At 42.2% G+C, this 25,268-nt stretch overlaps 1 protein-coding gene across 4 annotated transcripts in view; it reads right to left on the bottom strand.

The window, feature by feature from the left end:
• Positions 1-5,861: 5,861 nt before the first annotated feature.
• The window catches only part of BMPER (BMP binding endothelial regulator), a 238,997-nt gene continuing 219,590 nt past the window's right edge, over positions 5,862-25,268 (bottom strand). For all 4 annotated transcript variants that reach the window (XM_073899048.1, XM_073899049.1, XM_025873316.2 and 1 more), the window contains 2 exons: positions 18,754-18,884; positions 5,862-7,283 (listed from right to left, as the gene is read on the bottom strand). In XM_073899048.1, coding sequence (XP_073755149.1) covers positions 7,102-7,283; positions 18,754-18,884 — 313 coding nt within the window. In that variant the 3' untranslated portion in view covers positions 5,862-7,101. The remainder of the gene's footprint in view (positions 7,284-18,753; positions 18,885-25,268) is intronic.

Genomic DNA, 25,268 nt, shown 5'->3' with positions numbered 1-25,268 from the left:
CTCTGTTCCCCTGTGTCCCCTGTGAAATGCCTGAAGACAAAGTGTGTCAGGCCATGAAGTTCATAGGATGAGAATCTCAAAACTGGATTTTATTTCCTTCCATTTGTCTGAAGGCAACATAGATTAAGCCGCATCTGCGTGACTCTTGCGTGATGCAGCCCCTCTTGGGTTGTGCTGCAGAAAGGTACACATGGTGGTATCTGTTGCATGTTTGCTGTTTACCTCACAGCTTCACCTGTCTCCTCCTAGGCTTCTCTTCCTCTACACTAGAAAGGACTGTGCACTTATGCCTGGAGAATCAGAAACAAGTGAAGTCACATGCATTACTGATGAAAAGATAATAAATGTTGTTAATGTGAGAAAAATAATATGCATATACATTATTTAGACAGATATTTCCACACATTTGCTGTCACGAAACAGATAGTCCAAATGAGCGAGTCATATGAACAATAAATCATGGAACCAATTTCAAGGAAAACAAGTTTTGCTTGGGGAATCGCATTCAGAATGTATGCCCTTAAAGTCAGCTAAATGTGAAAATTTTAACATTCAATAAATTATACTGGGTAGAACTTGAATCCAATGAAATATAAAATTCCCCAAATTTGAAAACAATTTTTATTTTACCCATGTTATTTTAAGACAAAAAATTAAAATGTGTATACCATACTGCTCCTTGATATTTGTCCCCTCAGAGTAAAACCAACGGAAATAAATAGCAAATTCAGAGAGAATTAATATGGAAAAAGCCTTCCTCCCTTACTGCCCTCTCTATTCCCAAGCAAAAGGGTGAAGCTGATGGGTCCACTTTGATCCTCAGGCATGGTTGGGCATAGCAAACACCTCCCAGCTCAGCTGGACATTCCAGTTCCTCTGGGATGCTCCTCTGGCTGCCATCTTTATCTCCTTTAACCAAAGCAACCCAACCAGTCTGTGGCCCAAGCCAGTGGAAGGGCAAAGAAGGGCAAGACAATCATGACATGAATTATGGGGGAACTCAACAGGCAAACCAAAACTGGTCTAAATTCACCTGTCAGGACCTTTGAATGGGATAGCCTAGCATTTTAGCAGACCATTGGAAGGATTCTCCCAGAGGCATCTCAGAGAATCACAGAATTAACATAGCTGTGTGGATCCATCATGGAAATGAAATTGCTCAGGCTGAGCTGCTCCATGAAAACAGATATTCCCCAAACGTCATCACACGAAACAGAGTGGAGCATGCTTTTCAGCGTGATCAAGCAGCCTGTCGTATGTCCTCCCTGAAGTTTTCGGGGTGGACTGGAGTGGCAGATGCTGTGGCTAAACCTGTCTTTTCATCTTCCCTTTCTTCCCACTGCAATTTCCTATCATAGCCAGTTCTGAGAACAAGTTAAGTGAACAAAGAGTTGCCTAAGACAGGGTCCCCCTGGTCTGGCTCTGTCTTCAGGAGGGCAATGGGAATTCATAGTGAGGATCCTTCGATTCGCCTTCTTCCAGAAGTGTGCAGGTGATCCAGCAGAAACACCTCCCATCACAGGCTCCCAGAGCAGCCTGCTCAGCGCAGGGAGGGATCTGGCCAGGCTTCCTGCTGCCTTCCTCACCCTTTCATGCCTGCTTCAGCACCCAAGCCAGAAGGAGCTGTTCAGGATCCAATTCTTTACATTATATGTCGGAACATGGTGAAAATGGCAATATAACAAATGGTATTGACACTTTCGGAGCCAAAGTGAAACTTTTTCATCACCACAAATATTTCCTAAAGCCCAAAATTCCACTGCTGAAAGAACCCCTCAGAATTACTTAGTAAGCCAAATTCCAGTTGGAGGAAGCAAAGAAGTTTATGTCAGCTTTTAAAGCATAAGCTGGATTATGACATAATGTGGCTAAAACATGACAAGATTGTTCCAACCAGAACTCTGGGTAAGCTATGTTTTCCAGGCCTTTTACCTGTTGGTGTGACCAGAGCTGCTGACACTGGTGGGCCCAGTGTTTGGACCCTAAGCCTCCCATATCCTTACCATCAGACCACAGCCAACTCAGTAAAAGCTGTGGTTAAGTGTATCTGCCTTGGACAGTCTGTAGAAGCAACCAGTGCCTGCAGGGTCTGAAAGATGCCTCCTCATTATACAGTTCAAGACTGAAGGTCCCAGAGAAGCCGCTTCTCTCTTCCTTCCCTCTCTGGATACTCAGAAGACACATCAAAGAACCTCGAACACTCCTAGGTGCAGGAAGCAAAGAGGGCTTAAAACAAAATGCTCAAATTTCCTCAAACTTTGCTTATGCTCACCCCGTTAGAAATCAAGGGAAGTTTGCAAAATCTCTCAGAGCGTGTGAGCTACATTGACGCAACTGAGGAAAGTTCTGTGAATTTGTTATACCCGCCAAATACCAAAAAACCTGTTGTTCTCTGCACGCCCAGGCTACCTGCTTATTTTTCTCCTTATCCATGCAGTGACTTGTGCCTTAAAGTGCACCATCCCTGCCCACACACACACACACACACACACCTCTTTGCATAGAGCCTGTTCAGCCTCATAAGGAATAAGTAGAGCCTACTTAGCTTAGCAAGGCTCATCCGAGGAGTCGCTTTCTCTGGCAAACCTTCACTGATGTACTCCCAAATAGAAAACGCCAAATTGAACTTCCTGAGGCTCTACGGCCAGCTTAGTTTTACCTCTGGTTTACCACAAATCACGAGACCTGGACTGTGATTGTCACAGTCTTAAGGCCCATGTCTTCATCTGAATGCTCAGAATGTTTATGGAACTGAACCAAACACAACCTAAAGAAAACAAATTTTGATTTACAATAGAAATTTCTGTAAATCTGCCCCCCCTGCCCCGTGCCCCTGCCAATGTTCCTTATGTGACAGACCGGCATCCATTGTTAGCACCCATCACTCAAGCCAGAAACTCGCCTGTCATTCAACCTGTTACAAAGTTCTTCCCTTTTTATCCTAGTTTTGGGGGCTCATCACCTGGACTATCTCAGAGACCTCCCACCTGCTCTCTTCACTGAAAATCCCACCTCACTCCACTCACTGAGACAACAAAGCTCTAGTCACAGAAGTGCTAGATGCAAACAGCCCTGTATTTTTACCCCAACCCAGACAAATGTTATTTTCTGAATGCACTGTGACATTAAGCACTTTGGGAAGTACTGCGACAAAGAAAAAAACTCAGGCTTCTGGGAACGCACAGGAGGCCCTCCCTTCACTGTGCTTTATTTATGCTTTCTCTTCACACCACACCACTTCTGGTGCAGCCTTGGTGCTTTGTTCTCCCTGTACCTGGAACACACTTCCCGCTTTGCTTAGCCAGGCTCACTCTGAATTCACTTTTAAGGCTCATGTTTGTGTGTAGATTTCCCATGCTCTCCCCCACATTAATCTTTTCAAAGCTGGCTTGCTCAAAATTAATCTGAAAGGGAACTAGAGTAAAAATGGATCTCATGCAAGGGTTTGTCGTTCAGTTGGTTTAATGAAGCCCAATATAGCAAAATGGCTCTAAAGCCCAAAAGACCCCCTTAAAGGACTAAACGTCTGGGTTCTTAATTCAAAGTCAACATAATCAACAGCACTGGTTTCTTTTCCTTCTTTGTTCATTCTTAGCCACTTGAACATTTTCAATTTTCAGAATTAAAATCCTGGTTTCTGAAAAGGCTTTTACTTCAGGATTTAGATTGGAGACAATTCTTGCTCGTTCCTGAGGGTTATGTTTGGAGGAGATAGCTAATTAAAATGTCTTGGCACCTGTCCCCTAAGGTATTTTCCTTCTCCCACACCAAGAGCCTTCCAGCTCACATCTTTTGTATTTGTCAGATCCATATGAATGTGAGTGACAAAGAGCAGAAAGGGAACAGAAACTCAACAAGGAAAAACTCCACACAGAGCTGTTGCAACCATGAGGCTTGGCTTGATTTTATTTATGTAAGAAAAATTTATTGACTACCTACTAGGTTATTTTTCATAATTAGGGTATTTATGGGTGTTTACAACATTATTCTCTATACCTTTTTATATGTCTGAAACATGTCATAATAAGAAAACATTTTCCTGTCAAAATGGTTTATCCATGCTCAACAAAAGCTGGGGAAGAGTCAACCACTGGGCTTTTCTCATCTCATTAGGAGATGCCCTTTCCAAGCTGGTGGTCAGACACTCAGGCAATACTCAACCACTTAACAGGGGGAGAACTTCCACTTGAAGAGTTGACGATTCTCAACTTTTTCGCAAATAATTGCTGTTGTCAACATGCCATATTCATTTTTCTTCCAAGTTCAAAACTTTTCATTCAAAATCTTTAAACATTCCTATTTTCACAGGGAGAGGGGAAAGGACTTACTTTTACTGAGCAGCAACTACATGCAATTGGAATCATAATTGTGATTGTTCTTCATCAAGGGCATTTGTCCCTCGTCAAGTTCAATAGCATAGTTAAAATAGGGATTCTATATGTGTAGATAGAGTGATATTAACACATTTTTTAATTGTATATATACCATGGTGCCAACATGAATTGCTAGCCTGGGTTATATATATTAAAGAGTGAAATATAACATTTTCATTTCGAATTCTCTAACTCTGCAGGAGTTTGGCCTTGAGAACCCATTGAAAATATCCCATGTGAATAAGATGAGGCCACTACCATCAAAGCATCTTGTTGATCTCCATTATGATCAATCATTTGATAAAATCATTGCTCATCTACAGCCCATGGCCAAAACCAGAACATGGCAAACAGACCGTTTGGCTCATTTCCCCATACTCCCCCATCAGGGAGCTGCCTGCTTGGATTAGTAGGCCTGAATAACCCTCTGCCCTTTCTGCCTTCTCTTTCTTCTAGGATTAGGAATGAAAAAAGTGTACAAACTTTAAACTAGCCATGGACAAAGGACATCACACAAACTTGTAATCAAGCCACCCAAATTGCCAGAGTTGGTCCATGAGGAAGAGTCTTCATCTCATTCACCATGGTCAGACACGATTAAAAATGCTGGGATAGAGGCTATTAAGCATTACCGGGTAGAGTCACTCACTCCTTGGATGAATCATGAGCAGTAAATAACCAACCACAATTTTTTCTGCGTCCCTCTTTCATAGAGAGAAAACCTAGAGTGAACTGGAAAGGAATTTAAAAATAATCTAAAAGAATTAAAGATAATCTAAAAAGGAACCTATCAGGAGAGGTCTACTGATTTGCCCTAACCCTCCTTTCATTTGGAAATACATGAGATTATAAATATAAGAGTTTTGCAAACTCCAAGTGTCCCAGACTTCTGTGCAAGTAATCTCACCAGAGGCAGGGCGTCTTGTTTTCCTGATTCTTAACCTTACCCGTAGGCTACCCAGCCTCTTTGTGTTACAGATGAGCAAAAGTGTGGCTCCAAATACTTAAACAGTGTGGACAAGGTCACAACTATATTTGGAACCCAAGTCCCCTAAAAAGCTCTCTTTCCAAGTTCAGTGCTAAAGCAATGACCGGGCTACCTCGCATTCCAGATATTAAGATATTTAGGACCCATGGGAAACAATAACAACTACATTCTCTGGTGCCCCAGCCAGTCAATATTATACCCTGTGCTTTAATCAGTTTACTCAAACAACTAAAGATGTCCCAGTAAAGAATCCAAATTAATACTTAAGCTGCGATGAATATAGGTAAAGGGAACATAAATGTTGTAACAGGCAATGGCAATATGCTGATTGTTAAAAATTTGGGGATTTGCTCTTGTCTATTAATAGTACTCTATAAAAATTAAGTATTGTAGGTTATATAAAATATACCTAAATAAAGCTGTTATAAAATTGATGAGCCCAAAGTCAATATGGCTTATTTATGAAGTATAACACAGCACACCTTGCAAGAGAAAATGCCTTGTTTTAAGTATTAAGCCCTTTATTTACTACACTGTAGAACATAGTATTTTTAGACATCAGTGGGTTTTGTCTTGTTGACATTTTCACTTATTCAACTGAAAACAAAAGTCAGGAAGCTCACATGATGACCAGTAGTAAACTACCAGTAAATTAGAGCAAGTACAGAGACCAGATTTGTTTGGCCTGATGTTAAATCAACTGGTCAGTAAAGGCTTTCCTGCATAATAATTATGACATACTAATAGTCACCAAATAGCACTGGGCTAGGAATCCTCTAGAAATAATTAATGATTTTCATTTTACACATAGAATAGTCACACAATGTAAATGGCTTACATCACTCATTATATTTGCCCACCCTAAATTGCTCTAAGATTCAAAGAAATGGCTTCTTTCTCACATGTTGTGCAAAAGTTTCTCCAAATATCTGCTCATGCTCCATAAAACTAACATGTCACCCAACCATTCTTTAATCTCACTGTGACATATAAATGGACACATCCATCATACACACATGTATAATTAGGTGACTCAAGGAATATGCAAAGATGGCGAGAAACCATTCAATTCTTTGGTTATGCTCGACTGACAAATATATATTTCTTGGCAACTAGCCAATCGGTTTTGGAAATAATATCGGTCTACGACCCAATAAAGTCTAACAACCTATCCCTTGCTTTCCATGCACCATTAGGGCCTGTCACCAATCACCAGCCATCTCTCTCAGGCACACATTCCTCTCCTTGGAAGCATGAAATGCCCCTAGATAATTTTGCCCTTCTCCAGAGAAACACATTTTCCACTCAACTGCAAGGCTTGATTCAAAGCTCAAATTAATGCAGGCAGGCAATTTAGGTTTCTTAGAAAACTTCTTAAAAATGACAAATGTATGTGATGTTAAAGCCATCCAATATGTCTGCATGCTGCCTTATTAAATTACAAACACCTGGTTTATTTATACAATGTATCCAATGGCTTACAGGTTAGGATCCTAGAAATAATACATGTCTTATAGCAAAAAATATACATATAATAATCCACCTATAGTTTATATAAATGATGAAATGTTTCTGAATATATCTATCTATATATGTACACATATATACTCTGTGTGTGTGTGTGTGTGTGTGTGTGTGTGTGTGTGAAGAATCAGCACACAAATACTACAGTCCTTCATTGGCTCTTCCACTTCAGTGTCAAGGACACCAAGTTTCAAAGTCTTAGGAGCAGAACAAAGGTCACCGCTGAGGACAAAGGACTGGCTTGATGCACCTTCCCTTGTGAAGGACCAAGTTCGCTGGACAGTGGCAGCCTGCAATGCACGGCTTATTGCATGGACCGATCTCATTCCAGTTGTCACAGGTCTTGGGACATCCTGGGCCGCAGGTATCATACACAGCCCCGTGCTTACACTGGGTGGCTGAAAAAAAAAGGGGACACGGATGAGACGTGCCAACATGGCCACGTCAGTTCAACCTCAGCCCAATGCCAATTCTGCACGCTCATGTCACCCGCTGCCCCAGCCCTTTCACAGCACAGATTCACTTTTGCATTTTAACAAAGGAACAACCAACCTCCGACCTTCCTCAAACACCTTGGGAATCACTGGCACCTGAAAAAACAACATCAGAGGTCCACCTGCTGGGCTAGCGAACTTCAAAATAAAATAAAATGGAGAGCTTTTTATTCCCAAAAAGACAAACTATCCATTAGTGAAACTACCAGGAAGTCTACGAGGTTATTTGGTTATTGAGAATAGTGTGAAAATTCAGCTCCAAATAGTGCTTAAATCTCAAGTTGTGATGAGCTTTTATTTTATGCAACTACATCAATATTCAAACACACAGAATTACACATACAGAAAAAAAAAAAAACCCTGCCAAGGATACGTGACATATTTTAATCATAGTGATCAATTTGAGGCAAACTGGAGCAAGAGTGGGATAAAAACCAAGTAAGGAAAAATGAGATGTGTAACCTGGGGAGACGGAAGTGTGTGGCTGGTTGGCCAGAGAATATAAAAATGATGATCTAGCCAAATCACAACCCATTTGCTATCTTTGTTTACTTAGAGCTAAAATGATTCTGACAATATTCTGACAGTTCCTGAAAATTCATGAATAGATTTGTCAGAAAAAATACTGCAAACATTCTGGAAGTTTTATGACATATAAACTTTCCTATCTGAATTATTTCCAGTGACAGCCAAAGAGGTCCCCCCTCATTCTCATGAATAGGAATGTTGACACATGTAGGAATGTAGAAGAGGGACTTTCCAAGAACACTACTAACAATCTAACCTTCATCTGACATCACTCCAAAGAAAATTAATAACAATGGAAGATGATCCATTGAAACACCTCTACTACAGTTTATGCAGTTTGCAAATTAATACCTCGTAAAGAATTACATAATTATAAAACTGAAAAATTGAACTGATTTTCAAGCAAGTGCACCTTATGCTCAATCTTTCAAATTAGATATTTAGAGTTACCATGGAACACTCATGTTTGACCATATCTAACTTATAATAAGCTAATAAGAGCTCTCTCTGTCCCGAGATCTGATAGCCAACCCTTCCCTTGACTGTTTAGGCCTGGGAATGATAACAGCCTCTCTGTTATGAGCTAGGGTATGATATAATAAGAAATAAATATTTAGTCTTTGTCCCTAGTTCCTGGCACACAGCTCCGAAAGTCTGTGGAGTAATAAGTGTCTTTGGTATGCTAATGACATGACTGGTGGCTAGGGGAGCCCACACAGCTTCAAGATTGCAGGCTGGTCGCCAGAAAGACCAAGGCATAATTAGAGGGTTGCAACTTTCAGCCCCACCACCCAATCTCCAGGAAGGGGAGGAGGGGGTGGCTATTGAGTTCATCACCAGTGGCCAATGATTTCATCAATTATGCCTGCATAATGAAACTCCATAAAGACTCTTAAATGACTAACAACAAGGTTCAGAAAACTTCAGAGCTGAGGAACATATCAAGGTACTGGGAGGGTGGTGTCCTTCCTCCACTGGGACCGAAACTCCTGTGTCAGGACCCTTCTGTGCCTTGTTGTATGTACCTCTTTTTCTGTTCATTTGTATCCTTTACAATAAACCAGTAATAGTAAATAAAGTGTTTTCCAGAGTTTTGTGAGACATTCTAGCTGTTAAGTCTGAAAGGAAAGGAGGATTTCCAAAATTTCCCCCTACTTTGCAGCCAAAACAGACAGAAGTGAGGGTAACCGAGGGACCTAATACTTGCAACTAGCATCTAAAGTGAGGGCAGTCTTGTGACACTGAGTCCTTAAGCCGGTGGAATCCGATGCTAACTCGGTGTAGTTAGTGTCAGAATTGAACTGAATTGTAGGGCACCCAGTTGGTCTCTGGAACATTGGGAGAATTGGTTAGTATGAGAAAAACCCACACACATTTGGTGTCAAAATATTGTGAGTAAAAACAGTTCATTTCCAGGGCACTGGGCTTTTCTTTGTTATTTTCCTATACCCTATTTATTCCTTTTCAAGAAGTCCATCTATTAAACTCACCTCAATTAGTAAATGTGAGTGTGCCATTTGTTTTCTGGCTGGATCCCAAGTGATACAGTAGATAAGTAAAAAATTACTACTACTCGTTAATTCTACATTCCCTAACCTTACCGCTACCATGTAACTTTATTAAGTTGCTTCAGCTTTTCATAATTTAACTTTATTCTTTAGGCTACCTGGAACCTCCTCTAGGCAAGCCAAGCCTGAGACCCACCCTCTGCCTTGATCTAGTGCCATTATCTAGCTTGATGAGTGTTAACTACCATCCACCCCATCTGCCCCTGTTCTAGACACTTCCCAACTTTTTCTCCCATCTCTCTTACCTGGATGAGCTGTCCCTTGACTGTATGCTCAGAGCACCTGCTGCCCCCCTCCATTCCTGCGTTTGCAACATGCAATTATAGTCATAGGTTTCCTTGTCTTCTCTCTCTCTCCAACTAAATCTAGGCCACTAGAGGGAAAGGCTATTTTGTTTCTCTATTTTCAGCAATAGTGCGCTGTTTAACATGTAGTAGGTAGTCAGAGGACTACTGAGTGATTGAATGCATTGGTATATGGATGAGTGAGTCGGCGGAACAACATAACTCTTCCTTTAAATCTTACTTGCTTTTCTGATAATCTTTTGGCTTTTGACAGATCCCATCAAAGTTTTTTTCTCTTTTAGTGGCTAACAGAATACCCTATATTTGTTTATGTCTAATAATTTGGAAACATCCTAGCGGAACAGCATATTCATATACAATAACTATATCCCTGTGTTGTTGTGTTTCCACAGACCAATGGTGTTCAAAACTGAAAATTAGTATCATCAGGGAGCTTCCTGATGCCTGACATTCCCCTCCCACCCTGCAAAAAAAAAAAAACCCTAACCCAGGTAATTTTCCCATGCAGTCAGAATTGAGAACTTATCCTATATACAACCCTCACATTTATGCTTCAATCACTGCAGAGACTCATGCCTTTTTAGCAAATGAGAAAGCAACTATGTCCAAAGTGGAAGTAAGTGCACAATGGAAGCTCCCAAACATGTTGGGAGCTTCCCAACATCTTCCACCTAAAACTCTACTGGCGCTCTTCTGCAGTCTCAGACCGCCCACACTCCCTTACTGATGGATTTAGGTCATCTACACAAGCATCCTTAACTCATCTCCCTACCACCTCTCTGCCACATCTGCACCCATCCTTGACTTGCCACTCTGGTTTCTGACCCATCTCCTCCAGGAGCTTGCTCTATTAGTTGTCCTTCTCACTGCACATTTATCTTCTTCTCTGTTGGCTCCATCTTCTAAATATTACAAACATTTTCAGATCAATGCTAATCTTTGACAAAAAAAGATTCCTTAACATATCAGACTTATTTTCTTTTTCCTTTTACCTCTAAATCTCATAAAAGAGTTTACAGTCATTTTATTCAATTCCTCTGCAATTAATCAACATTAGTGACCTTTCTCACCTACCACTTTACTGAAGCAGTTACCACCAAAATTTTCAGTAGTGACTATATCTACTGATACACTGGTTGGCCCCATCCTCCCATAACCTCTCCACAAATTTTTTGGCTTTATTGTGCACTTTGTGTTATGACACTGAACTCCCCAGTTTCTAACACCTTGAGAACACCTTCTCCCCTGGGCTTCTTTGCCTACTCTCTTCTTCCCCTTACATTGTCTTGTCTTCTCTCTCTCTCTCTCTCTCTCTCTCTCTCTCTCTTTCTATCAGCTACTACGGTGTCGTCTCTAATTTCTAGTTCTGATTCTCTTCCCAATCTCATCATTTTCCAAGTCTTAATTCAAGCGGCACCTCCTCCAGGTAGCTTCCTGGATCTCCCCCAGAATATCCTTCCTCCCTCTGTACCCCAGAGCACTTTTCATGTTACAGTTATTTGTTTATTTGTTTTAATCCCCAGTTCTAGTGCAGCTGTAGTTCTTAATCAGAGATGCTTACAAGAGTCCCCTGAGGATCTTTTAAAAGGTGTTATTCCTCAGCCCCATTCCCTAAAGATTTTTGCTCTGAGTCTACAGCGGGACTCTTTTAAGAGTTCCAGGGGTGCCTGTCATAGTTACCAATGACAAGCACCCCTGGTTGAAGAGGGTGAACTGCTGAGGCCCTGATCCTGTGGGCAGAGTCCTTATCTACCATGACCCAAGGTTCTGGCACAGGGCCAAGCACAGAGGAACAGCTTAATAAATGTTAGTGCTTGTTGGATGATGATTTAATCTCAATGATGCTCAATCCATCATCTCATTTCCCAGTGTGGATTACATTTGGCTGGCCTGGAGTTCATTTTCCACTCAGCTGCTTCCAGAAAGCCTCTTTGAACTCACTTTACCCTCCAGATAATTTGCTTCCCTTTAAATCTTGCAAGATCATTTGTAGGATGAAAACTCGTAGAATTTCCTCTTCCTCACCTGTTATTGTCTCCTTTCCCCACATGCTCTACATGAGCTCTCTCATGTCTCCTCTTCTCTCTGACCTTTCAATTCTTCCTTCTAGCTCTACCACTTCACTTACTGATGCTCTGCTGTGACACTTCACCTTTGACTAACTGAACACTGATTATTTCCTTCACAATCTACGGCTAGAAAGTAGAATGTAGAGAATGAAGAACTACTAGAAAAAAGGGGGGGGGAACTTTTCTCATGGAACAAATACCACTTGCATTTCAGTTCAAATTAATAAACCTCTCCCACATATCTGCCATGTGGTGGGCATTCTCTTAGGCCAGGGAATCAAATGTGAATAAGATACCATCTCTGATCTCCAGTTACAGGAGTCTGGGCATACAACCAAAGAGGTGAAGGTGACATGTAAACAGATTAATAAAATGCAAAGAAGTACCATATTAGATCATGAAAGCAAAGTACCGTGGAGGAGTAAGAAGGAGACATCAAGTCCATGTTGATGATGAGGGAGCAGAAGGCTAGCTGAGGACAAAGCGGAAGCTGACACCCTACACCCTCCGCCCCCATGGGATATATGTGACATTCCTCAGGCACTCCTGGCTGCCCTAAAGGAAAAACAAATGGTTAACTGATAGAGATCACAGTCCTATAGGACAGCAATCTCCCTCAGTTTACAAATGTCCTAGTGATTTACAAAGAAGAAGATTTCTTGTCAATAACCTAACTTCCAGAGACCCGTAACGCAGTTTCCTGAAGCCCTAACATCACCCTCCCCTCCATAAAACTGAGGGAAGCTGAGGCAGAAGGAAATGTAAATAAAAGTGAATTTCTTCTAAACCTGAAGCCCATTGACAAGGACGTGTGATAGGAGGAATGGAACATTCCTCCAGGGAACTCCCAACTGTCTTCCCGTTAGTGTCTCCTTAGAGGAGAAAACAGCCTTGGCTTGACAATAACCAGGTCTCCAGTATCCTGAGAGTCTTCTTTGGCATACGACAGTCCTTCCGAGCACCCCCTTTGTCCTCACCTCCCTAACTCCTGCGTATATAATCAGCCACTCCTCAAGACCACAGTGCAGCGGCTCTTTCTGCCCACGGGTCCTGTCCCCGGGCTTAAATAAAATCACCTTTTTGCACCAGAGACGTCTTAAGAATTCTTTCTTGTTCGTTGGCTCCAGACCTCACACCACTGAACCTCACCTATACTCTAAAACTTGATCATTGAGAGTAGGTCAGCGTCAAGGAGGACCTCAGAGAACAGAGCCCACTTAGGTCTTAAGAGGTGAGTAGCAACGGTCAGACAGACTGTGGTGGGAAGAGTTGTCCAGGAAGAGAGAAGGCAAGGGCAGGATGTGGGCAACAAATAACTGCCTGGCTCAATCAGGGAACAAGGGTCTCAATTTGGTAGGTGGGAGCACAGAATCTGAGGAGGGAGAGACGGGGAGACAAAGGTAGACAAGTAGGCAGGGGCTCTAAGTCTTGGCAAAGGGGAATCTTGGAAGGGTCTTAGCTGGGCGATGACATGATTAGGTTTGCCTTCAAACTGATCATCAACTTTTATATGATCCTAGAAAGTGAATACTGACTCGGACCCTGTTTGACCCTTCTGTGAATTCGAAGTTATTTCTAAAATATAACAGGCAAAAGGTAGTTTTTTAAAGCCTAAATGTGATCAATATGTACGTATACATTTAAAAAAGGATTCATCTGGTTAAATTAATTTTTTTAAAAACCAGCAAACTACTAAAGTGATTAGGGTTGGCATGCATTTATTCTCAAGGGGGCACACAAGCAGCCACTGCGTAATGCATACAAGCAGTATTATGTGTTACTTTATGTGGTAACCCATAAAAGCGCTAGGTGTTGGCTTTATTAATAAATTCAATAAGCATGGCTCTGTGCCCTCTGGAACTCAGCTGTCTCCATGTCCCCCTACTGGGTGTTGAAGATCACCATACTGACTTTATCTCCTAAACTGTTACAGGAGGCATCCAGTAACTGGCCAAGGAAAAGCTCACTGTGTATAATGAAAGCAGTTGCTACAGCAAACGGGCTAGGATCACCTGGAATTTGTAGGGGAAAAAAAAAAAAAACAGAGGAAAAGGCTCACAGAACCCAGCGGACTAAATGATGTGCTACAGAAAGATACACGCCACTTTGAATATCCCAGCACCTTTCCCACTTATAAGATGTATTACTGAAAGTGCAGTGACAATTAGCATCAGGCACAGGGAGGTGGCCAAAAAACCGTTAAGGATGGTGAAGTGAGATGCAGGAGCAAGATCAGAGCAAAGTTAGCAAGTAACAACCATTAGTGACAAAACACAAATGAATAGAAATTGGAGAGATCTACATAACAAATGCTTGAATAAATTCATTGATGCTTATGTAAATATGCAAATAAATATATATTCATACTCAAATATATTTTTCCAATGCTCTTGCAGCTCTGTTTTCATAATGATGAACAACAGAGGCTGTAAGGCAAATTGACCTGGGTTTCATTCCCAACTTACTCATTTTGAGCTCTATGACTTGCAGCCAATCACTTAAATATTCTAAACCTCAATGTCCTTACCAGTAAAATGTGGGTAATAGAATGTTACCACATAGATTATAATGCAGATTTAAGATAAAATGTCATAAAAGTACTAGTATAGTCCTTGGGGCAAAAGAAGTGCTTAGAAAATGGTGAATATTAATATAAAGGGTCATTATTAAACTTTTATTATAGACCTTCATGATGGCCCACTGCCAAGTGTATTGTATTCGGTAATTCACATGCTAAGCCTCAGCGCCCTCGGTCCTTTCAGCCACACATACACTTCCTGCTGGTAGTCATGATAGCATTAAAATCCAGTTCAGCCTTGCAAATGTCATTTGCTCATTTCAGGGTTTCTTGCCTGGCTGGCTTCTTATCTGTTCAACTTCCAAGCTCTTTATTCTGGAAAATTTCTCTTCTCTGTATTAAGTGGCCTTAAGTGCTGTCATAAGTCAAAAGATCTGGGAGCTAAAAACAAGGAAAGAGTATCCTTATGGTCTTCAGTATTTCTGATCAATTGGAACTAGATCTACTGAAAGATGCTGCATGTCTCTGTAAATTTATTTTTCATGTACCAGCTGCCAATATGTGAAAGCTTAGTGTGTGTGTGTGTGTGTGTGTGTGTGTGTGTGTGTGTGTAAGGGTTCCCTGCAACTGCAGAGTTATACTTCACTCAGATGGCTCCATTAATTTTAAGTGGAAAATGGAACCTTTCAAGAGCCATATTCCTTGTCCATCAGAAAAGTACTTTTAGCTCCTAAGATTCGGTCCCTGAAATCGGGATCCTGGGGGAAACGTGTAGTCCTCAAATGCAGTGTGCGCACCCAGATGGTGCTACATAGAGCTCCAGGCCAGGAAGAGAGTGTTCCTAGACTCTGTATCTAATATAAGCCTTACCATAGCACCACCACAGCTAATAAAGTTTATAAGGTTCTGCAGAGTTCTAAATCACAGAGGATGGAAGCATCGGGCTTGCCTCCATATATCTTACTCATTTTCTGGTAGATTCAAGGGAAAGAGGACTCAAAGGCGAGAAAGGGAACCAGGAGTATTCAAGATGAACTGAAAGGGCTGGTCCCTCAAAAACATCACCTTTATTATGCTACCCACCCCACACTGATGCGTTAGGTGAGAGGTAAGCCATTTCCTCTTATTTTTTAGAAGCCTCAGCCACACCTTATTATTGCGATAGGGAAACTGAAGGACTTCATAACAATCTACTTTTTGCCTCCTTTCCTGCTTCTATTCTTGCTAGGACCTGCACCTCCCACCCTACACATGTCTTAATGTAAGTCCTCCTTGTAAGGGATGAGGAGTTAACTATTTCTTTGGAGTCTTCCAGCACAATAGGTAATATCTAAGGAATTATGGGGCGAAGTCATCATGTGCATATTCCAGACCACTAGCGCTAGACATCTCAAGGATGCCAAGACAACCCTGGTTCCAGGGAATAAGTGACTCATGATGAACACCTAGACCCTGCCCTTGTTCTGACCAGTTCCTATATGCCTGAGAAGACATGTGCACCAGACCACAATTGTCAGTAAAGACTCCAGACCCCACATAAAGTTGAGACTCATCCTCCATTCCCTTTCTGAGTCTCCCAGACGCTCTGTCTGTATCTTCTCTATATATACCTTCAATAAACTCTGCTCTCACTTCCTCCTGGCTCATGTTTGCTTTCCATCCTGTGTGAAGCCAAGGACCTTCTCGGTTGGTCTTGCAGGATCCCCTCTGGGTCCTCTGGTCCAGCCTGCCGGCATTACTATGAGTTATTTTTATCAATCAATACTCCTTTGAGAAGGGTGGCATTGACAGAGAGGCACTCTTGCTGTGGAAAGTGAACTCAGATACAAAGATCGGACTTGGGTTTGCAGAGGAGAGAGCAAATTCCAAAAGGAAAGTCAGAAGAACGTAAAAGGGCTTGGTGCTTTTCAAGAACACAGACTAGTAACTTTGTCAAGGGGCAGCTTGGAGAAGTTTTAGTAAACCCAAAATACCTGGCATCCTACCCCCTCAAAGCCACCCAAATAGGCATAAAAATTAACTCAGTGGTTTCTTTTTCTTTTTAATTATTATTTTGTTATGTTAGCCACCTTATAGTACATCATTTAATTTAGTGGTTTCAACTCTGGCTGCAGGTCAGAATCACCTGAGAAGGTTTTGTTTTGTTTTGTTTTGTTTTGTTTTGATTTATTTTGTTTTAAGATTTTATTTATTTGAGAGAGAGAGAGCACATGGGGGGGGTGGGGTAGAAGGAAAAGAGAATCTCAAGCAGACTCCACACTGAGCATGGAGCCTGATGTGGGGCTCAATTCCAGGACCCTGAGATCACCACCTGAGCCAAAACCAAGAGTCAGACACTTAACCAACTGCCCCACCCAGGTGCCCCTCACCTGAGAGGTTTTAAAAGCTACAGAAGGCCAGTTAAAGCAGGCTATTTGGGCATGGGGCCCAGGCACAGGTTTCTGGTTTATTTTTTAAACTCCCTAGTGACTCCAGTGTCCAGACAGATTGAGACCCACTGCTCAAACAAGACAGGGGGCGCCTGGGTGGCTCAGTCGTTAAGCGTCTGCCTTCCGGCTCAGGTCATGATCCCAGGGTCCTGGAATCGAGCCCCGCATCGGGCTCCCTGCTCAGCGGGAAAGCCTGCTTCTCCCTCTTCCACTCCCCCTGCTGTGTTCCCTCTCTCCCTTGTGTCTCTCTCTGTCAAATAAATGAATAAAATCTTAAAAAAAAAAACAACAAGATGGCCTTGCACTGAAAACACAGCTTCAATGCAATTCTTCTTGACCCTCCTTCCAACCAGATGACCACTTGCATCCTCCACCAATATAGGCATTCTAGAGTTAGTAGTGCCACGAATTGCCTTCTTTTCTAATAGGAGAGCTATGGTTATTAGGATTGGCATAGAATTAGTAACAACTCCAGTCTCTTCATTCCAGGCAAATCTGCCCCTTTTCAGAAAAATGTTGGCCAACACTTGAAGTAAGTGACAAATATTCTGTCATCTCATCTTCAAATCTAAATAGCAGCAGCTGCTTCTATGAGTTGGACACTCTTCCAGATGTTTCATATATATATATATATATATATATATATATATATATATATATATATATCACGGATGCTTATCACTCTGTTTAGTAGATATTATTGTAAAATTCCAAACCAGAGCGGGAATCTCTCTTCTTCTCTCCCCGTAATCCAAGCCACCATGGTTCACCACCACTACTGTAGCAGCCTCCTGCTGCCTGGTTACCTGCTTTCAATCTTGCCCCAGCCCATCTATTCCCCCCCACGGTAGCCTGGACACAGGGTGATCTTTGGAAAGCAGAAAGAGGCTTGCTTAAAGCCCACCAGTGACTCCCACTCTTCTTAGAATAAAGGCTACCCACCTTCCCAAGACCTGAAAATCCCTGCATGATCCAGCTCTTGCTTCTCCTCCACCCTCATTTTATGCCCCTCTTCCCCTTGCCCACCGTGCTTGAGCCACACTGGCTCCCTTCCAGTTCAAGAGCATGCTATCTTAGTCCTACTTTGTGGCCATCAAATACATTTCTTCTGCAGAGAATGCTTGCCCTGACTCCCTTCGATCCTTCAAGACTCAGCTGAAATGTCACAGCCTCAGAGAAGCTTTCCCTTGTCACCACCTAAGGAGCCACCCACTCCCTCTCCATTTGCTTTCTATTGCTCTGCCTTATTTGCTTCCTTCATCCCACTTAACATACTTAGCAAGTATTTGTTGTAGAGTTACGGTTTTTGTCTGGTTCTCCTTTTGGACTGTGGGCACCTCAATGACAAGGGCTTCTACTCTTAGAGTCACCAGAGAACCCGCTGTGCTCAACACAATGCCCAGCACTTAGCCACTGGGTAAGAAATAGTTCTCGAATGAACAAAGAAGTCCATTTTCCAGATTTCAAATAAGCCAATTAACTTGCCGGAGATCAAAGAGCTCTAACAAGGAATATAGAAATCTCTCTCAGAGGCAAAAGAACATTCTCCTAGGGTTTAACAATCCTTCTCTTTCAAAAAAAATCACACTTATCCTGAAGACCTTAAATGACTGTAATCATCATGAATCTTCTTTGCTCCACACATAACCTAAGCCCCAGCTGTGACTGTCCACGTGCTAAGTACATCCAGCTGGTAGCTTGAGGTTGGGAGGATTTTGCAACAGTGGAAATCCTTAAATTGTTCAAATGTGCTTCTCACAAAGCATTTTTCTTAAGTGCTTTCTATCCTGCCTAGTGGGAAGCCCTTGTATTTTATCAAGTTGCAATCTAGTTGGACTACTGATGGAATTTCCCTTTGGCCAAGGGGGGATGTGGCCCACATCAGCAAGTCTCTTCCATTGCTATTTTGGGAGCTGTAGGGAACTTCTGATGGATGGATACACTGGGAATTTCTCACCTGCACAGTTCTGCTGAGGCTCCCAGTGGACACTGATGCCCTCTCTCTGGCAGGCCCGGGTATATGCCAGGAATGACTCGCAGTAACAGTTTTTATGGACTGGACATTCACACATGTCTGTCACGCAGGACCTAAGGAACCCAACAGAAAGAAATGAACATGTAAAAATATCAAATTATCACACACCCTAAATATGACTTGCAGAAAGGGGTGGGTGGGTGGATGTCAAACCTTGACTGGCCATTAAAGATTGCTATTTTAGATCGGAAATCTAAAAATGGCATAAAAGTTCTGCATGAAGCCTTACTGGGTATCTCTGAACAACGTGATATTAGGTTTCTTTTCTTCTAGAGCAGGACTGTCCAAGAGAACTTTCTGCAATGATGGAAATGTTCTACAATCTCCACTGTCCAAAGTAGTTCTACCACCCATATCTGGCTATTGAACACTTAGAATGCATCTAGTGTGTGTGAGGAACCAAATTTTTTATTTGATTTAATTTTAATTAACTTAAATGCAAATAATCAATATACCTAGAGGTTACCATGTTGGAAAGGCAGCTCCTAGGCTATCGTCACCATCAAAGTGCTGTCATTTTGTGAATAGCTCTAAGAATCATAGTTTCTACTTCAATATAACCAAAATAGTGACCAACTTGATGAAAGTATAAAATCCCAGGATGAACTATGAGAGACTATGGACTCTGGGAAACAATCTGCGGGTTTTAGAGGGTAGGGGGGTGAGGGGATGGGTTAGCCTGGTGAAGGGTATTAGGGAGGGCACATAATGCATGGAGCACTGGGTGTTATAGGCAAACAATGAATCACGGAACACTACATCAAAAACTAATGATGTACTCTATGATGACTAACATAAATAAATAGATAGATGGATAGATAGATAGATAGATAGATAGATAGATAGATAAATAAAATAAAATCCCAGGGCTTTCTGAAGACGTACAATTAAGATTCACTTTTGCAGTCACTTGGAATTTTAAGTTTTTTGAGAAACACTGAACCTCATTCTTTAGAATATGGGGTGATAAATTCCAAATAAAGCAAAACTTTCAACTCCTCATTAGACTGAAAGATAAAGAAGATTGAGCCAAGGTCTTCAAAGCTTAAGTTTAAATATGGAAATGATGGGCCAGGACATCAGAAGAACTGAAACGGACTCAAATGTAAACTAACAAATTTTCAAGCACATTAACCTCCAGGACACAGTAATGAACTTACGTTGGTATGTCCTATTACCATTTACAAAGTGCTTGTGTCTGTCACTGAGTGCTACATAGGACAAAACAGAGTCCCTATTTTATAAATAAAGAGGCCATTTTACAAATGAATAGATGGGCCCAAAGTCCCATTAAAAAGTGGCAAAAGAGTGAATTAAATTACATCCTCCCACACTCAGGCTCTTCCTTTTATGCCATAGAACCATCTTCATCTTCACCTTCCAGCAAGTTCACTCCCTCCCAGTTTGGATTTGACATTTACGCAAGAGACCCTCAAGATTAAGAACATTAAACTACCCTTAATTTTCTTTTCATACTCTTGTTCAGTGAAACCTCTTCCTTATAGAATCTAATTCCAGGCTGAAAGCAAAAACAAATAATAATAATAATAATAATAATAATAATATTCAAGATTACAAACAGCACAGATGATCTTGAAAAGTGACCAGGATGTGATAATCCAATGTGAATACACCAGCATTTTCTCTTGGTGTGGGACGTGTGTACACATCAGATTACAGAGAGTGGCCCGCTAGCTCTGTGTAAAGGCTGGTGCACTGCCTACTTGGAACAAGAATTAGGTGCCGAAACCATATTAAAGAATCAGTAGACTCACCATGTACCTGCAAAGTTACTACAGCCCAACCCTCAAGAACACAGCCTTGGAAATATGAACTAACAGGGGCAAAAGAGCAACTGTACTGAAACCTGACAAGCCTCTTCCATGTCATCAAGTGAGAAATTATCTGATGACTGATACTTAAGACAGAAAATTATTTGATGACTGATACAGGACAGAAAAACAGATCTCTCTCTCTCTCTGAAATAATAAAGACTGTATTTCCTTTTTTTTCTAAGATTTTATTTATTTCAGAGATAGAGGGAGAGAGAGAGAGGGAGAGAGGGATGGGGAGGAACAGAGGGAGAGGGACAAGCAGAGTCCGTGCTGAGCCCAACGCGGGGCTCGATCCCAAGACCCTGAGATCATGACCTGAGCTGAAGTCAAGACGAAGGTCTAACTGACTTAACTGACTAAGCCACCCAGGTGTCCCAAGACTGTATTTCTCAATACCTCTTCCCACTTGCATTACAGAAACCCTGTGAAATCATGCTCACTTGCAAACCCTTTCCTGCACCAGACACAGTGCTGTGTCTTTAAATTCTTGCAGAGCCTCCAGGCTTCCGAGAAAAGCCAACTAAAGCCTGTTCTTAAAACGGCCTCTAAACATCTGAGGACCAACACTCCTCAACACCACTGCCTTTGCTGTTTTCATTTTCGTTTCAGACCAACCCACACCCATCACCCTCCCGCTCAGCTCAGACTTCACAGCGAGGCTTCGGCTGCTAGAGCTAACCTCTCATCCTGCCCCTGGCTTCACTCCCTGGGGACTTCCCTGGCCCGTGCGGTGCTGGTCTCTTGGGCACGGGTCCCACCGATGCAATAGGGATGTAGTGGGACCGAGTGGGCCCAATGAAATGATGGTCCTCGTGTGGGAACGAGGTGGTCTCCGCGTGAGGAAACACATCCTCTGATCTGAAAGAAAAACTACATCGACTCCGTAAAACTGTGTGGACAGTAAACAGAATTTAATTGGTTTGGGTGAAAGAATTGTTAGTGAACTTTTTCCTTCTTTTTTCTTTCTTTCTACTGGTTGTCTTAGGAAGCTATTTATACGATTTAAAATAAACTAGGGACAGCTAAATCCAATTCACCGAGACTGTCGAAAGAAAATGTGGTAAGCCCATATTTAATGTGGAAGCCCACATTTAACAACCACCCCACATCTGCCCTCCATCTCCACAACAGGCCACGCAGGGCACACACACAGTCCGCAGTGGATCTGCCCTTTAAAACAAAGGAAGACTTGAGCTAACTCTATTACTTGGCACTCATGAAGAACAACACCACCAGAAGAAAAAACAATTGTCAAAGCCACCCTTGGCAGGGAATATTTCACATATATTAAAGGCTTGGGAAATGTGTTTTGTCACAGAAGTTAAAACTACAAGATGTCTTTTTTTTCCACTTGTCAAGTTGATGCTTTTTTACACCAGATCATACCCCAGGTTTCTGAGAGAATGGAGAAAGAGAGGGTCCCTACTCAGCTGGCAGAGTGAACAACTCTTAGCTCTTACGTCGGGCATTTTGCTACCGTCGGCTTGTATGGGGACTATCTCATTTAGCCCACACAGCGACGGGGTCTGAGGCATGTCTTATGACCGGCCCACTTTTGGGGAAACTGGAGCTTGGAGGTGTTAGCTTGCTCAAGGCCACATGGCTGACTTCGGATGTGGAACTGCAAAACCAGGACTGTGAGTCAGGTCTTTCTCATCTCCATCCCCATATTAATAACAACTGCATTAGAAGATCTTTCTAGGGAGCAATTTGGCAATACTAATAAACAGCCCTAAGGAAGCTCCCTCCTTCGGCAGGGAAATTTCACACCCAAGAAAATAGTAATGCATGTGGACAGAGACTCTGTACACAGGGGTTTTCATCATAATGCTATTTAAAATGAAAAAGAGAGCAGGGGGATAACCTGAATTGCCTGTAACAGGAGCTAGTTAAATACATCTAGGTGACCTTTATACCCTGCAGACATGTTTTTTAAAATATGAGGAAACATTCCAGCAGGATTGATTGAAAAAAGCAAAGCTGTTTCAGTACCGTGTGGTCGCACATAAGAAGACAAAAATAACTGAAAACAGATATGCCCAAATGTTCACAGCAGTCAGCGCGAGGTGGTAGAATTGTGGCTCTTATTTACTCCATATCTGTATTTTTTACAATAAACACATATCATTTTTCTAAAAAGATAAAATCGGTGTCTTTTTAAATTGACACAAAGAGTAACATGAGACATATTAGTATTTCAGTCAGAATGTAGGGACTAGAGTGAGAAAAATAAAGCGTAAAGAATGAGAGGAAATTAAAACATCCATTCGTAGGTCTTAGGTTATTAAATATTTCTCCAGCTAAAGTTTCCCAGTCTGTGTATCAGAGGCCTCCTGACCACAGGCTTTGATTCTATTCACTGGGTGTTATCCTCAGACTCCCACCTCATTGGTCAACTGATGCTACGGATTTGACATCCAAATGGTTGGAATGGATAATGGGATAATTGGGCACGTGTCTGGTGGTAGGGATTTATTAAGAAAAAGGAGCTTATTAAGAGAAGAGTAAAAGCATCCTCAAATGCACTTCAAATTTCAGGGAGGGGTGAAGCTATTGTGATTCAAGTGTTCAATTTGTGTTTTCACACTTAATAGTTCAGTATGAGAAAAATCTAACTTATGACAGTGGAGTTGAATTTTTATGTGGTAATGGAAGAGTGTTGTTCTTTCCTTAGTCAGTATGCACTGATACTGCACATTTATATTCGTTTTATAGAATATATAGGAGAATGTTAATCACTTTTAGTAGTTAGATTTCTGGCTTTGGTTTCTCTGTTTTCATGGCATGATTCTGTCACAGTCACGTTCTGTTCGATGTTGAGTTCCTGCTCAAGAAACACAGGCACCCATTGCTCCAGTGGGAAAACACAGGCTGCATTATAATAGAGCTTTCCCAGGAAAGCTCTACAGGTAATGCAGAATCATCACCTGCCTATGGAGCCCTTTGAAGCATGCCTTCTGTCACAGGAGCTGACGAATGTATCTAGAAATGATGTTCTGATTTCTCTGCCCTGCTCCTGGCAACTTGCCTGACAGCAGAGAGGTGCAGGCAGGATTCCTGCTCCTTGGGGCTCACACAGCCGTGCACCGCAGTGATGTAGAGAGAGGATGCCAAGAGCTCCCGCAGGCTCCTCCCAGGCTGGTGCCCTGCTAGGCAGCCCTTTGTCACACACCAGCTGCCCCCTTCTCTAATCATTTCTTGTACGGGTGTCAAGTCTCAGTAAGACTCTTCGAAGGCCTCTCCTCACTGCGTGCAGCACTGTACTGGTATGGGAACCCACCTGGGGTCAGCTCCCTCCCTGAAACCCAACTTATCACGATTTATCCGCAGAGGAGCCCCCATCAGCTTCTCCCCTCCATTAGGTTACAACCGCTACCTCCTGCAAAGGCTCTAGAAAGAAGCCACTAGCTACACGGAACTGTTTAAATGGAAATTTAAATTCATTACAATTAAATACAATTTTAAATTCAGTTCCTTTGTCACACTAGCCACATTTCAGGTGTTCCATGGCCACTGTGGTTAGGGGCCACCATACCGGACAGTGCTGATTTATACAAGTTCCATCCCTGCAGAAAGTCCTACTGGATGGTGGTACCAAGAGTGCAGCTCCATCTGTGTTAGGAAACCATTCCTCTTCTCCCCAGAGAGATTTACAGATGTTGGGAGATCAAGATCAGGCTCACTCTGGCTCATACTGGGCACTTACAGAGAAAGTTCAAATTCACAGTCGCTAGCGGTCTAAATCATCCCTTTTTCTTCCCCACTCACATTCTCTTACCCAGTCATAGGGAATGGCTCATTACCCCAGGCTTCCTTCCACCTTGCCGTTCCTGCTTTGACTGTTTCCTTGTCTTTTTCCGCTGAAGAATCTGACGTCTATCCTTTAATAAGGACTCAGTTCAAACTCTTCCACAATGCTACCTGACTGGCCCAGGAAAAGTCAGCCCCTTCCTTCTGGGTCCTATCCCTTCTACATCTTTATCCTGGCACAGACCCTCTGAATCCTAATTACCTCTTTGTCGGTTTGAGAGGGGGGAACTTGTTCATCCAGCCAAGCACAGTCCCTTGAATACACAGCTCAGTAAATATGGTGAATCATCAAAAGAGTGAATGAGAATGGCCTGATGACTTTTGACCAGCTTCCATGGAGTCACAGTTCGACCCCGATGTCTGAAGAGTGTGAATTCTGTCTTTGCCCCTCCTCCCCGGCCAGTGGCTAACACAGCCTGCCCCCCATCCCCCGCCTCGGGGTGGCTCACCACAGCAACCTCTGAACTATGCTGCTTCCATAGGAACCTTTCATCTTCATTTTGAACTTCTTGCACCCCTCTCCTGTATCCTAGGGGATTTTCTTTTTAATTTAATGAATGGCAGAACAAAGGATCTGATCGGAGTGCTCTGCTTTAATAACACATTCTTCAGAAAAGCACATATTCAATATTGTAAGAACAACCTATAGCTCCTCACGTTATTAAAAAGGCAAGCCTCCAAAGGCTGCTAAAATCAAAACATCAAACATCTCTCTGCTTCCTAGCAACAGCATACCAAGTGGTTTTCGCTCTGCTTTTTCTGGCATGCAGGCCACCCTTGTCAGAGAGGTAA

The sequence above is a fragment of the Callorhinus ursinus genome, unplaced genomic scaffold (assembly GCF_003265705.2).
Source record: "Callorhinus ursinus isolate GAN/ISIS: 27379988/994484 unplaced genomic scaffold, GSC_fseal_2.0 scaffold12, whole genome shotgun sequence".
Taxonomy (NCBI): Eukaryota; Metazoa; Chordata; class Mammalia; order Carnivora; family Otariidae; genus Callorhinus; species Callorhinus ursinus.
Note: the sequence above shows the minus strand (reverse complement) of the source record. Positions and strands in the feature narration are given on the sequence as shown.